Below are 16,117 nucleotides of genomic sequence, written 5' to 3'. Positions count from 1 at the left end.
ATATATTCAACATTACTTTGCATTATTCCTCTTCCGTTATCCAGCCAAACTGGTCTTCTTGCTGTTTCTTATACTCAGCAACAAATAAACAAACAAATAAATGAATGAATAAATTGAGTCATGCTCTCTATGGTAGATAATTGTATATATATATAGACACACACACAAATATAGAGAGGTGTGTGTGTGTGTGTATAGCCTGTCTACCATACAGAGACAATGTGACGTCGTGGTTAGAGTACTGTTCATGCAGTTAGGGCTGGGGACATCCTCAGGGACTTATTAATTGTGTGACCTTGAAGAAGTTACTTAACTTCTCTGTACCTTGTTTCCTCATCTGAAAAATTGGGAACTTTATGACCACTAAATTCCTTCCAGATCTGTGATCCTATAAGCTTTTGTGCCTGTTTACTGACTACTCTCTCATCTCTATTCTCCTCAACTCTACCTTGCCTACCTTTTGCCCTCTGGAATTCCTGTTCCATAGTGAACAAATTTCTTTTCATCTTTCATCTTTTTTCTCTCACACTCCTTTCATCTACTGGACCTCATCAAGATAAAGCTCCCTATTGAAGACACTATCTTGCCTTCATCTTCAGCGTTGACTTTCCCTTCACCCATATCCCTCACCACAGTAGTCCTACAATGGTAGTCAGAACGCTCTTTGTTTCCTCTTGCCTCATTCAACAACCTCTCTTCCTTTGAAATTCATGCTATAAAAAATTTCTTCCCAGTCCAGGTTATGGTGAGTGGTTTATACTGGCCCCCAGGTCATTATCTTCCTTTCTCAAGGAGTTTAATAACTGGCTCACCATCTTCCTCTCCTCCCCAACTCCTATCCTTATTTTTATTAGTAGAATTTAGTATCCACTTAGATGCTTTCTCAAACTACCTTCCCCCAGTTCTTCAGTCTCTTTAAATCCTATAATGTTTTACTTTATGCTATTGCCTCAGCCACACATGATCATAGTTATACACTAGATTTCATCATTACTCCTAAGTGTCATACTTTCCTAATTAAATATTATGGCATTTCTCTATCTGACCATAAACTCCTATCATTCTATTGTTCCCTGTGCCTCATCCCTCCTAAATTCATATTTTAAAAAAAGTATTATTTATTTTTATCATTCATTTTTAAAAAAGTTTTGAGTTGCAAATTCTCTCCCTCCCTGTCAACACCCTCATTCACTGAAAAGGAAAGCAATGTGATGTCAGTTATACATATAAAATCATGCAGAACATATTTCCATAATAATAACATTATTTTCTTAATAGCCCAAAAGAAAAGGAAGAAAAATGAAGAAAGTGAAAAAATTGTGCTTCAATTTTCAATCTCAAACTTTATTACTTCTCTTTTTTTCATCATGAATTGTTTGGAATTGTCTTAGATCATTGTATTAATCACAGTAGCTAATTCTTTCACAGTTGATCATCTTTACAATATTGCTGTTACTGTGTACAATGTTCTCCTGGTTCTGCTCACTTCATTTTGCATTAATTCATATAAGTCTCCAGTCTTTCTGAAACCATCCACCCCATCATTTCTTATGGCACAGTAGTATTCCATCATAATCATATACCACAACTTGTTCAGCCATTCCCAGTTGATAGGTATCCCCTCACTTTCCAATTCTTTGCTACCACAAAAAGAGCTGTTATAAATATTTTTGTACATATAGGTCCTTTTCCTTTAGGGGTATGTCTTTGGGATATGGACCTAGTAGTGGTATTGCTGGGTCAAAGGGTATGCACTTTAAAACTTTAAAGTCCTTTGGGCATAGTTCAAAATTGTCTCCAGAATGGTTGGATCAGTTCACAACTGCACTAGTAGTGCATTAGTGTCCCACTCCTCACACATCCCTTCCAGCATTTGTCATTTTCCTTTTCTGTATTATTAGCCAATCTGATAGGTATGAGGTAGACTTCAGAGTTGTTTTAATTTGCATTTCTCTAATCAATAGTGATATAGAGAACTTTTTCATGTGATTATAAATAGCTCTGATTTCTTCTGAAAACTGCCTGTTCATATTCTTTGACCATTTATCAACTGAGGAATGACTCATGTTCTTATAAATCTGACTCAGTTCTCTGTATATTTGAGAGATGAGGCCTTTATCAAAGAAATTTCCAAGATTTTCCCCTAGTTTTCTGCTTTCTCTCTGACCTTGGCTGCATTGGTTTTCTTTCTGCAATCCCCTTTTAATTTAATGTAATCAAAATTATCCATTTAACATCCTGTAATGCTCTCTACCTATTATTTGGTCATACATTCTTGCCTTATTCATAGATCTGACAGATAATCTATTCCATGACCCCCTAATTTGATGATATCACTCTTTATGTCTAAAGCATGTACTCATGTTGACCTTATCTTGGTATATGGTGAGGTGTTGCCCTATTCCTAGTTTCTGCCTAACTGCTTTATAGTTTTCCCAGCAGTTTTTGTCAAATAGTGAGTTCTTGTTCCAGAAGCTGATATCTTGAAGTTTATCAGACACTTGATTACTATGGTCATTACCTATTGTGTTTTGTGTACTAATCTATTCTACCCATCCACCATTCCGTCTCTTAGTACCAGATTTTTTTCATGATTACTACTTTGTAATACAGTTTGAGATCTGGAACTGCTAGGGTACCTTCCTTCACACTCTTTTTTCATTAATTCTTGATATTCTTGATCTTTTGTTCTTCCAGATGAATTCTGTTACTATTCTTTCTAGCTCTGTAAAATAGTTTTTTGGTCATTTGATTGGTATGGCACTGCATAAACAAATTAACTAAGATAGAAATGTCATTTTTATTATATTAACTTGACCTGCCTATGAGCAACTAATATTTTTCCAGTTGTTCAGATCTGATTTTATTAGTGTGAGAAGTATTTTATAATTTGTCTATATAATTCCTGGGTTTGTCTTGGCAAGTAAAGTCCCAAATATTTTATATTGTCTACAGTTATTTTAAATGAAATTTCTCTTTCTAACTCTTGCTACTGAACTTCTTAATAATATATAGAAATGCTGATGATTTATGTGGGCTTATCTTATATCCTGCAATTTAGCGAAAGTTGTTAATTATTTCAACTAATTTTTTAATTGATTCTCTAAGATTTTCCAAGTATATCATCATACATCTGCAAAGAGTGAAAATTGTTTCCTTATTGCCTACACTAATTACTTTCATCCCTTTTTCTTGTCTTATTGCTATAGCTAGCTTTTCTACTGCAATATTGAATAATAGGAGTGATAATGGGCATCCTTGCCTCACTTCTGATCTTATTGGGAAAGCTTCTAGCTTATCTCCAGTGCAGATAATGCTTGCTGATGATGGTTTTAGATAAATACTACTTATTATTTTAAGGAATGCTCCATTTATTCCTATGCTTTCTAATGTTTTTAATAGGAATGAATTTTGTATTTTGTCAAAAGCTTTATCTGCATCTAGTGAGGTAATCGTGTAATTTTTTCGGTTTCGTTCTTGATGTCAATTATACTGATAGTTTTCCTAATACTGAACTAACCCTTCATTCCTGACATTAATCCCACTTGGTCAGTATTGCATGATTTATTGCTCTAATCTCCTTGCTAGTATTTTATTTAAAGTTTTGTATCAATATTCATTAGGGAAATTAGTCTATAGTTTTTTTTTTCTCTAGTTTTACTCTTTCTGGTTTAAGTAAAGCCCAGAATTTTATTAGACAAAAAGATTATTTGAACAATTAAAGAAGTAATAATGTCAAAAATATTTACTAAGAATTCAGGAATGTTAAAATTACTGTAATATACCTTCATGTGTTAGAGGAAGGAGGTGTGTTTTGTCCCATAAAAATGCATAGTAGGCCCTATTGAAGTATTAAGGGAGTAATTTTGGCTGGCAAATAGTTAGCAGTGAAGCATAGCAAAAGACTTCTCAAAGTTCCAAAATTTATATTTAAAATATTAAGAAAAGAAATGTTTAAAAACTTAGTATTTTCCTTTATGTATGTATAAAATACTTATAATTTCCATTCAGTGTTTTTTGACATCCTTTTTTTTGTGTGAAGTGAATATAAATAAAGGAGGAGATTAGGAGCTTCTATGAATTTGCAAAAAAATTTTTTTGAAATGATTTATTTGAAGATCTGTCTTATAAAAACCAGTGCTAAAATAGTGCAAATATACTATAAATACTATCTTTTGAAAAAGGTTCGAGTAAAATTTGTGAGAAATAAAGATTATGAGACTAGCTCTAATATGAAACTATCAAAGTAGCATGGTATAGTAAAAAGAGCTGTAGAACAAGCTGAATAGCTTTGAAAGTTACATATTGAATTTGTTTTTACTTAAAATTAAGATCAAGTTGTATGTAATAAAGATTGGTTTCATGTTCAGTTTTCTTTTTCTGTTTGGCTACATTTATTGAAATGCTCGTTTTATTTGGTATAAAGTTCAGAACTTATAAAGAGCATTGTACTGTTTATCCAGATGCTTAGATTGTGGTCTCACTTCTGCCACTAACTTACTGTATGGACTTGAAAATGTCACATCCCTGCTCTGGTTCTTGGTTTTCTCATCCGTAAAATGAGGAAGCTAGAGCAGATAATCTTTAGGGTCCCTCTAGCTGTTAACATTCAGGTCTTTAGCAGTTAATAAAAGGGTTAGAAATAATTTAGCCTGAGACAACTGTACATTGGTATCATAACTTTTTTTAATATTTTTTAAATTATCTTAATTTTTTTCAGATAAGGTAAAAACAGTTTTTCTTTATACATTTATCTTAGCATTCAGGAATATTATTATGTTGTTGTTCTAATCTGGTCTTAGAAAAATATAGTAACAGGAAATCCTTACATAAATTCCCTATTACAGTGTTACATATGTCCCTTATTCTTTGGTTTTCTGTGGGGGGTATACTAATAGTGCCTCATGAAGTGAATATAAGTTAAGGATGGGGTTAGGAGCTTTTATGAGTTTGCTGCAGTTTTATTGAGGCTAATGTCTAAGGCCCAGCTGAATGTTGAAATGACCTTTACCCACTCCCTATCCCATTACTGTTTGATTCACAGTAGGGTTAGATTTTCTTTTCTAATTGTGTAATTTAGTTCTTCTTCCCTTAGAACTCTGAATGTCTACTTTGTTCCTTAGATGTTTTCTCAAACAAGTCTCTTCTTTGTGAATTTCATATTTCTTGATCTTGGACTTCTTAACTTGCTCTTCTGTACAGCAGTATATGCTTGATATTATGAGTTCATCATTTTGACTTGTTCAAGGATAACATTTGTGTTAAATATGTCCTCTGTTATAATGAGAAAGATCATTTACTATACTTGTATATAGTATATATACATACACAGATACATACACACACACACACACACATACATGAAAGATGTGCACTGATCCTCAGCATTCCTGAATCTGTGGGACAGTGTTTAAAGGCTTTACAGTATTTCAGAAGTAGCTAAATAATATCTACTAAAATTTTGTGAAAATGTTGTCCTCTTCCCCCAAATTACATTTTTAAATCAAGATATTAATAATTCAGTCAAAGCCAAACACATGTCATCCTTTCTAGTGGAGTAAAAGGAAGAACCTAGGCCCATTAAGGGCTTCCCAGTTTCTTAAGAAATGCTATTTGGTTATAGTAACCTGCCCATCCCCCCCCCCAAAAAAAAGATTGGAAGCAAAAGAGCCTTACTGTGGAAAAACAAACATCTTTATAATCAGTAGTACAAGAATTACAGAATAAAAGTTTTATTCAAGAATGTATTATTTTGCTTACTAAATTGCACCTTTTTCCTCTTCCGTTTCAGCTGGAACAAGCTTTATCAAAAGAACTTGAGGATGTGGAAGGTAGCGTTTTGTCTTATAGCTTGGATGATTTATTTTTCTTTGCAATTGAATGCTACTTAGTAATTATTTTTTAAAATTTATTACAAAAGGTGAAATATCGAGCTACCAGGACGAGATAGAGATTGAATTAGAAAACAGTAGACCGAAGGTGAAAGGAGCACTTGCACATTTCACTAAAGATGGTAAGTTAACCCAATCTTCTTTGTACTAAAATTAAGAATTATGGAATTGAAACAATTTTTACTTCATTTGTATTATACAAAGAAATTGAGCTTGGTCAGGTGATCAGAGGAAAGGGTATTTGCCATTGCATTCTAGCATGCATGTAGTCTTGTATCTGAAGAATAGTTTCAATGATAGTAAATAACAATTAATGGATTTAAAAGGATTTCTTCTTTAACATGGGCTCATTTCCTCATGTGCAATATAGCCTACAATTACAATCAGTTTGTCGAATGTATACATACACATATACATGTGCATAATACATATACGAACACACATTCATACATACACCCACATGTACGGAACTATCCATTGTACTGCTGATAATGCTACTAGAGCCTAGAGAATAGAGTCAGAAAATCACAAAATGAAGAAATCCTGAATGCCCACCTTTCAGAGAAGCTATAAAGGGGATTATTGCACTGGATGAAAGATTGAACTAAAAGATCTCTAAAGCCCTATCTAGGGTGGCGGAGCCAAGATGGTGGAGTAAAAGCAGTGACTTGCTTGAGCTATCCCCCAAACCTCTCTAAATGGCTATAAAAAAAGGCTCTAAACAAATTCTAAAGCAGCAGAACACACAAAAAGACAGAGTGAAACAAATTTACAGCCCAAGACAGCCTGAATGGTTGATCAGAGAGGTATATCGCACCGTGCTGGGAGAGGAATGCAATTCGACATGGGCGTGCCGGCCTCAGCGAACTTGGAGCAGACCTCAGAGGACTGAATCACGGATAGCTATGGCAATTTCCAGACTTCTCAACCCATAAATACCAAAGACAACTTAGGTCAGTGAGAAAAGTCTGTGTCTGCGGTGAGAGAGAGAAGCCTGGTCAGTCCCAGCCCCAGTCCCCAAGCTTGGCTCCAGGGCAGCAGCTGCCTCTGGAGCTTCCTGCCCACAGACTGAGGAGGAATTGAATGGCTGATCAGAGGGAGGATTACAGGGATCTCTCTGCTGGTGCAGGATTCTCTTGCTTTGCCTGTGCTTGGCCCTGGGTCACAGTTCTGGCTGGTGGTCCTGAGGCAAGGAGGAGCACTGATGTGGTGGAGCTTGTAGTGGCAGTGGAGAGGGAATCCTCCTCCCAGTTCCAAGGCAGAAAAGAGTGCTTGTGGTCACTCATAGACCAGAGCAAAGGCCAGGAAAGTAATAAACACCTTGCCCTTGATCATAGCACCTTAGAAGAACTGAAAATTTACAGGTCCCTAGAAGTATCTCTGAAAACAGATGCACAAAACCCCTGAAGCTTGGGACAGTACATGCTCCACACTGGAAGCAGACCTCTACCTTAACAAAGAGTTTATAACCCAAGTAATTGGCTGGGATCATGAGCAAGCAGCGCAAAAAGAGTCAGACCATAGAATCTTACTTTGGTGACAAAGAAGATCAAAACATACAACCAGGAGAAGACAACAAAATCAAAGTTCCTACATCCAGAGCCTCCAAGAAAAATATGAATTGGTCCCAGGCCATGGAAGAGCTCAAAAAGGATTTTGAAAAGCAAGTAAGAGAAGTAGAGGAAAAACTGGGAAGAGAAATGAGAATGATGCAAGAAAATCATGAAAAATTGGTCAACAGCTTGCAAAGAAGACCCAAAAAAATACTGAAGAAAATAACACCTTAAAAAATAGCCTAACCCAAATGGCAAAAGGGGTCCAAAAAGCCAATGAGGAGAAGAATGCCCTAAAAAGCAAAATTGGCCAAATATAAAAGGAAGTCCAAAAGATTACTGAAGAAAATATTTCCTAAAAAATTAGAATGGAGCAATTGGAAGCTACTGACTTTATGAGAAATCAAGACACTGTAAAACAAATCCAAAAGAATGAAAAAATAGAAAACAATGTGAAATATCTCATTGGAAAAACAACTGACCTGGAAAATAGATCCAGAAGAGAGAATTTAAAAAGTATTGGACTCTCTGAAAGCCATGATCAAAAAAAGAGCCTAGACATCATCTTTCAAGAAATTATCAAAGAAAACTGCTTTGATATTTTAGAACGAGAGGGCAAAATAGAAATTGAAAGAATCCACTGATCACCTCCTGAAGAGATCCCCAAAGGAAAACTCTAGGAATATTGTAGCCAAATTCCAGAGTTCCCAGGTCAAGGAGAAAATATTGCAAGCAGCCAGAAAGAAACAGTTCAAATATTGTGGAAACACAATCAGGATAACACAAGATTTAGCAACTTCTACATTAAGGGACAAGAGGGTGTGGAATATAATATTCTGGATGGCGAAGGAGATAGGATTACAACCAAGAATCACCTACCCAGCAAAACTAAGTATAATCCTTCAGGGTAAAAAATGGTCATTCAGTGAAATGGGGGACTTTCAAACATTCTTGATGAAAAGATCTCAGCTGAGTAGAAAATTTGACTTTCAAATACAAAACTCAAGTGAAACATGAAGAGGTAAACAGGAAAGAGAAATCATAAGAGACTTACTAAGGTTGAACTGTTTACATTCCTGCATGGAAAGATGATATTTGTAACTCATGAGACCTTTGTCAGTATTAGGGTAGTTGGAGGGAAAAAATTATAGATAGATAGATAGATAGATAGATAGATAGATAGATAGATAGATAGATAGATAGATAGATAGATAGATAGATAGAGGGCACAGGGTAAGTTGAAGATGAAAGGGTTGTATCTGGAGAATAAAATTAAGGGGTGAGAAAGGATTATACTGGGAGAAGGAGAAAGGGAGAGGTAGAATGGGGTAATTATCTCACATGAAACAGACAAGAAAAGGCTTATACAGTGGAGGGGAAATGGGAGAAGGTGAGATGGAATGAGTGAATCTTATTCTCATCAGATTTGACTTAAGGAGCAATAACATACACACTCAATTGGGTATGGAAATCTATCTTACCCTATAGGAAAATGGGGGGGGGAAGGGGACAAGAGAGTAGGGGGATGATAGAGAGGAGGGCAGATTGGGGCAAGGGGTAATCAGAAGCAAACATTTCTGAGGAGGGGCAGGGTCAAAAGAGAAAACAGAATAAATGAGAGGCAGGATAGGATGAAGGGAAATATACTTAGTTTTTCACAACATGACTACTATGGAAGTGTTTTACATGACTACACATGTATAACCTGTATCAAGTTGCCTGCCTTTTCAGTGAGGGTCAGTGGGGAGAGAGGAAGGGGAAAAATTTGGAACCCAAAGTTTTAAAAACACATGTTAAAAAAAAATAATTGTTTTCACATGCAACTGGGAAAAATAAATATAGGAAATGGGGTATAGAGATCTGTGCTGCCCTACAGGAAAACAGAAGGGGAAGGTGATAAATTGGAGAAGGGGGGGAGAGATAGAAGGGAGGGCAGATTAGGAGAAGGAGTATACAGAATGCATGCCATCTTGGGATGGGGGGAGGGATGAGATGGGGAGAAAATTTGGAACTCAAAATCTTGTGGAAGTGAATGTTGAAAACTAAAAATAAATAAATTGATTTAAAAAACATCCTATCCAACTCTGTGAATGTATCTTTCCTTTGTATCCAGCTGTAGTGGTATTAGAAATATCTTAAAAAGAGAAGTCTAGACCTAATAATATGCATCTATTGGAGTCATTCTTCTGTTGGAAAGAGTTGATTAAGAGTTTAAAAATATATGTGTGTATTTATACATGTATATATGAATATGTGTGTGTATGAATATATAACAGATATTTAATGGGATATCTGATTATGTTACAAAGTCACAGATTGATCAGTTCTATTGATGAACAATAACTGTGCTGACTGAGATTGAAAAACTGAGCTGTTAACAGTGAAAGTGTTTTTATACTTCCTATAGAAAGTAGCTATAATAACTATCCATAAAAGAAACCCTCTATAGTCAGGGAAGGAAAAGATTTAATAGTTAAACAGTTTTCCTTGGTGGCATTGGACATTATTGCTCATGCTACAGGATCATAGGATCATAGATTTAGAAGTGAAAAGATGCCTTAAATTTAACCCTCTGATTTTATAGATGAAGAACTGAGGACCGGAGTGGTTAAGTGACAGACATGTCCAGGGACATATAGCTAGTCAGTGTCAAATCTGAGTTGAGGTTTGAACCCTGGTTTTCCTGACTCCGAGGCCAATCAGTCCTCCCTCCACTACACTACATTTCCTCTCAGCCTGCTGCTATTGGTTTTTTTAACCCAAGACAGGAAACATTTCTTTGTGACTGTCGATAGATGTTTATTATAGTAGCCACAGACACATACACGTGTGTTGATGGAGTGATAGCTCATTTCATATATGCAGAAAATACCCTTACCAGATGAAGAATAATTTTAAACAACATACACTTAACAGTTAGTTTTAAATTCAGCATTATATCTTGGTCTTCTCAGCCTATTTACAAAAAAAAAAAAAGCATAAGAAGTGACGTCCTGGGTTAGTCTCAGGGCTTGTTCAACTCTGGATTTTGTCACAGTGCCACATGGAGATGGTTTGTGGGACACCATGGGAATTGCTCACCAGAATGTCACTTCAGAAGGTCAATACACTACACTTAAAATATCCCTAACTCTTTATTCCTATTATGAATTTGTATACCTGTAAGAGTTTTTTATTCATATAGTTTCCTAAGAATTGACAGTTTTGTAAATCTCATGTGTTGGGAAGATGACCTGAATACACTGATTCTGAGGTGAGGCCTTGAATTGTGATTCATTAAGTTGAAAATGCTATGTACTTTACTTGGTAGCAAGGCATCACAGTTGATCAGTGACATTGATAATCACTTCATAGGCTTTTTCAGGTAAAGGTACAAGAGATCTCAAATGTCCAGCCATTTCATGGTATGGAGAAGGAAACTGAGGCCCAAAGAGGCGTAAGTGACTTGTTCAGTGTCATGTGGGTACCAAATAGGCAAGCTGAAATTGAAACTCAGACTTTCTACCTTCAAATTCAGTGCTTTTTCTACTATATTAACAGGGTCTTAAGGTATGTTAATTTCTTTTCTGTCACTGAAATAGTCAGAAATGCTTGAAATTTGTCCATACCAATCACATTTAGAAATCAATGTGATTTCTTAATGTTATTGCTTTGTGGGAAATTTGATGTTCTTATTAATATAAACATTTGTCAGGATGACAAAGTCTTAGTATGATATCCACTTCATTTATAATTCCTGTGGTGAATTTTGGGTGCTTTTAAATAAAACATTTTGAAAGCATATATTATTTTATAAAACTCAAGTGTCAAAGAAATAGGTATCATTTTTAAAGCGTGTCTTTTGATAGTTTATCTTTTTTATAATTGCTTTAGAAGTTGAAATCAGCTTCTGCGGCTTAGTAAAGGATTTTCTTTCTGTTCTATAATTTTCATCTTAGTAACAGATGACAGTGATCTCTTAAAATTATTTTAACAGATTCCATAGATGATAATACTTCCAGCATATTTGGAGAAGATGACGCAGAAGATGAAGAACTAGAAGCAGCTGCAAATCATTTAAATAAAGACTTTTATAAAGAACTTCTTGATAGAAACAGATTGAGCAGTGATGATGATCTAAGTTGTGGAAATGGAACCATAGACCCAATTAAGCCACCAGCTTTAGAAACTTTACTTGGTCCTCTGCCTACGGCAGCCAGTTTGGGAATCACCGAATCCATCAGAGAATGCATTTCACCAGAGAGCCGGGAGCCCAGTAAGTACTACTGACAAACTATGGTCTTTTCTGAAATTGGCACCTTTAAAAACAGGATATGATCTTCCAAGTGTGACTGGCTTTCATCTGATGTTTTTTTCTAATCTCAGTGATAATTGGTTATGTTGAAAAGAGGTGGTCCATAGTGAGCATAATCATATAAATACTTTTTGTAGCAGAAGGAAATTTTGTCAGATACAAGGATAAATTTGTGGAGGATGATAGAAAGATTAGAACTGCCCTCCTTAGTATCAGCTTAAACTGTTTCTATTTTGTAGTTGTGTTCTTTTTAGCACATTGCCCACCATTTATAGAAAGTTGGGGCTGCTTTAGAGTTAAACTTTTGTAGGATGAATAGATTTTCCTGTGTAAAATGCAGTCTTTAATATATGGAAAGAACACTTTTATTCTGGATGAAATTTCTAGGACTCTGTCTTTGGGACTTGGAGCCATAGAGGCATGTATCTATAGGTGCACAAGGGCTTTACCCCTATGGTACTTTTTTTTCAATGCTCATGATTTTTCTTTGTATTCATCCAGAAAGAGTTATCTTCTCTTGGGTATCCTTCCAAAACAACATTATTCTGTTAAATATGAATTTTCTTATCTTTTGTTTGTGTATCACCTATATTTCCCACTGTAATTCCTTCTAACCTCCTCCAACAGAGTTATCCTTTATAACCAAGAATAAAAAACAAGGGAAAAAAAAGTTCTGGCAAACTAACCAAGATGTCAAAAAAAAAGTCTGATATTATATATAGTATACTTCTGATCCTCTACCTCTGCAAAGAAGCTAGTGGAGGTATCTCCTTTGGGAGCAATACTTGATCACTATAATTTTACAGCATTAAGTTTTTTTGTTTCTGTTCTTTCTATTTACAATGTTGTAGTCCTTGTGTTTATTATTTTCGTGGTCTCCTAATTTCACTTTTTTTAAAAAAGTAATATTTATTGATATCTGCTTTTTTTTTACATCACCAAAAATTTTCTTCCAGTACCTCTTTCTTTCCCCCTCCTAGAGAGGTATACCATATAACAAAATATTTTTAAAGGAAAAAAACCTGTAAAACTGATTCATACATTGAAAAAATCTAAAAATATGTGCAGTGGACCATACCAGCGAACCTCCCACTTCTGCAAAGGAGTAGGGTTGGAGTGTCTTGTTACTTCTTTGGAGACATATTTATTCTATGTAATTTTGAAGCATCAGCTTTTGACCAATTTTGGTTCTTTCCATTTACATCGTTGTGCATATATTGTTTTTGTGGCTCAGCTTACTTCACTCTGTTTCAGATCATATAAATCTTTCCATAGTTCTCTCTATTCATCACAATTGTCTTTTCTTAAAGCACAGTAGTATCTTATTACATTTATGTACTATAGTTTGTTTAGTCATTCCTCTGTAGAAGAGCATCTACTTTGTCTCTAGTTCTTTGCTATTAGGGAAAATGCTGTTATACTTCGCTGTATGTAGGGACTTTCTTCTTGTTTTTGTCCTCCTTGAGATTTATGCTTAACAGTGAAATCTTTGAGTCAAAGAATGTGGACATTTTGCTCATATTCATTCCATAATTCCAGATTACTCTAAGGAATGGTTATATGTAGTATAACTCCACCAACAATGTGTCTGTCTTTCCACTGTCTCTCTAACATTAACTATTCATATTTTTTGTCATCTTTGCCAAATTGCTGGGTGTGAGGTGAAACCTTATTTCACATTACTCTTCTTCGTTCATGAGTTCTATCTACATTTCAGAAAAACTGATCTACTAGTTGTTCCCTGAACTAGGACATTTTGTCTCTTCCACGTCACAAACAATTGCAGTTGCCTTGAATTTTATAGTCATCTCTGCCTTTCAGAATCATTATCTTCCTATAATGCTCAGGTGTCATGACTTCAAAGAAGCCCCTAATTCTCTTTAAATCATTTCCTTGTGGACATGTTACATTTCTGTAGTAAAGGAGTTCTTAATCTTGGACTGTAAATTTCTTTTTTAAAAATATTTTTACTATCTTATTTCAGTATTATTGGTTTCCTTTATAACCTTACGTATTTTATGCATTTTAAAAACACTGGTGGGTCCATAGGTTTAATCAGAATACATTTAATAAAACCATCTATGATACAAAAAAGGTTAAGAATGCTTACCATAGAAAAATTTAAGTTTCTTCACGGCGGGGACTGTTTTGGATATGGATTTATTTGTTTGTTTATTGTTGGTTTGTTTTGAGGTCTTTTTTTTTTTTATCACTGGGGCCTAGTATACTTATTGCCTTGTATATAGTACATGCTCAAGTAATAGGTAAAACAAAAGACTTGGAATATGAAATGATAGAAATAGTAGTTCACCAAAAAATAGTATCTGAGAAGAGAACCAGTAACAAAACTAATGTCCTAAAATGTCTCTCTATATAAATAAACAAGGTATAGGTATTAAATAGTTTGAACTAGAGATCCTAACAGAAAGAGACAAGTATGAACTTATACTGGTATCACTAAAACTTGGTGTGAAGGGACTCATGGTTGGTATTTATTTCTGGAAGCATATACCTTATTCAGAAGGATCAGAATAGATTAAAAACAGAGTGGTGGAATATCATTGTCTATTATTAAGAATTTATAATTCTATGCCAGCGATACTAGGCCCTAAGATTGCCAAAGATAGAAACAAAGGTATCGTATACAATAAAATATTATAGGAGCACTTTTTATTAATAGCAAAGAATTGGAAACAAAGTTGGTGTTCGTTGTTAGGGAATGGTTAAAGAAATTAATCAAACTGAAAGTGGATGTTCTTATTTTACTCCCAATTTCATTAGAAAAGCCTCGAGCATTTCTTTGCTATGGGTAATTCTGTTTCTTGGTTCTAGATAGATACTGTTTGCCTTGTTAAAGGGCATGGGGCAGGGGGGGGATGACATGATCAGACCTGTGCTTTAGGAAAATCACTTTGGAAGCTGAATGGAACATTTACTAGGTGCCTACTTTGTGCCAGACACTGTACTAACTACTGAGGGTACCAAAAAAAAAAAAAAGAGAGAGAAGGTGAGAACAGTCCATTGGTAGTTCACAGCTTATTGGGAGGAGAAATATTCCTTCAAATTTTGATACAAATCTATCTGGACCTGTATTTTTTTTTCTTTTAGTAATTCCTTTATTGTCACTTCATTTTATTTTTCTGGGATTGGGTTATTTACCTTTTTTTATTTGTTCTATTAAAATGAGTATTTTATATTTTTGTAAATATTCATTCTTCTAATTTAAAGTATTGGTTTTACTAGCATATAGTTGGGCAAAATAATTTGTAGTAACTTACTTTTTACTTTTTATGTAATTTTGATTCTCGCACTTTGGTTTTCCTTTTTAAAATGTCAAATTAGTTAATGGTTTGTTTTATTCATTTTGCTTATCAATGATTATCTTTGATCTTCACAATTTTTATGTTTAGTTTTGGCTTTTCATTTGTTGCTTTTCTGTTTTTTTATTTGTATGCCCAATTCATTGATCTGTTCTTTTGTTGTTTGTTTTTGTTTCTGTTAAAAATGCTTAGGGCTGCATCCCAAAGTTTTGGTATGTTGTTTCATTGTTGCCCTTTGGCAGGGGATGAAATTGTTGTTTCTGTTATTCACTTACCTGAATTTTCTTGACGATTACATTATTTAAATTTTAATCCATTTTTCAAATGCCCTTAATTTGATTATAATTTTTATCACATTGTAGTCAGTAAAAGATGTTTGAGATTCCTTTTTTTTTCCCCTTACACCTACATATGAAGGTTTTTATGCTCTAACTCATGGTCTTAGGCTATCTGTTTTGCCAATGCTGTGGACTCTAAAGGCTGTTTAGGCTGCAATACATTAATCATTTAATTCCGTTAGGGGACTGAACCAGGATAAGCTAAATGCACTAAGGCCCTCTTTTGGGAGACTCTTATATGTAGTGATGAAAGACTATTTTTCTTTACTTATCTAAGTCAGCATCAAGAAGGCAGGGGCAGCTCTTTGGATTTGACAGATAGTTTATTTCCACTTGAAGTGTGTACATCTCTGTGTGTGGGCACATGTATATTCTTGCTGGATATTGGTATATCTTTGTTGAATATTTGCTTATATTTAGTGAAAGTTTTTTTTTTAAAGGCTGTTAGATGTTTCAGTAGATAAAGTACTGGACCTGAAGTCAGACAGGAAACCCTGAGTTTAAATCTGACCTCAGACCCTACTAGTTGTGTGCCCATGGGCAAATCACTCAACCTTGGCATGCATCAGTGAAAATGGGGATAATGATAACTTCTACCTTCCAGAATTGTTGTAAGGATAAAGTGAGACAGTATTTATAAAGCACTTTGCAAACTTTAAAGCATTTATATAAATGCTAGGTTTTATTATTATCATTATTAAAAATTATTTGAATTTGCATT

The 16,117-nt window shown here is 34.7% G+C and overlaps 1 protein-coding gene across 1 annotated transcript in view; it reads left to right on the top strand.

The window, feature by feature from the left end:
* Nucleotides 1–16,117, top strand: part of BRF1 (BRF1 RNA polymerase III transcription initiation factor subunit) — a 168,554-nt gene that overhangs the window by 93,003 nt on the left and 59,434 nt on the right. The window contains exons 9-11 of the mRNA XM_027848972.1: nucleotides 5,792–5,831; nucleotides 5,921–6,013; nucleotides 11,421–11,699. Of these exons, the coding sequence (XP_027704773.1) occupies nucleotides 5,792–5,831; nucleotides 5,921–6,013; nucleotides 11,421–11,699 (412 nt within the window). The remainder of the gene's footprint in view (nucleotides 1–5,791; nucleotides 5,832–5,920; nucleotides 6,014–11,420; nucleotides 11,700–16,117) is intronic.

The sequence above is a fragment of the Vombatus ursinus genome, unplaced genomic scaffold (genome assembly GCF_900497805.2).
Source record: "Vombatus ursinus unplaced genomic scaffold, bare-nosed wombat genome assembly UNPS02007284.1, whole genome shotgun sequence".
Taxonomy (NCBI): Eukaryota; Metazoa; Chordata; class Mammalia; order Diprotodontia; family Vombatidae; genus Vombatus; species Vombatus ursinus.
This window is presented reverse-complemented; position numbering and strand designations above follow the sequence as displayed.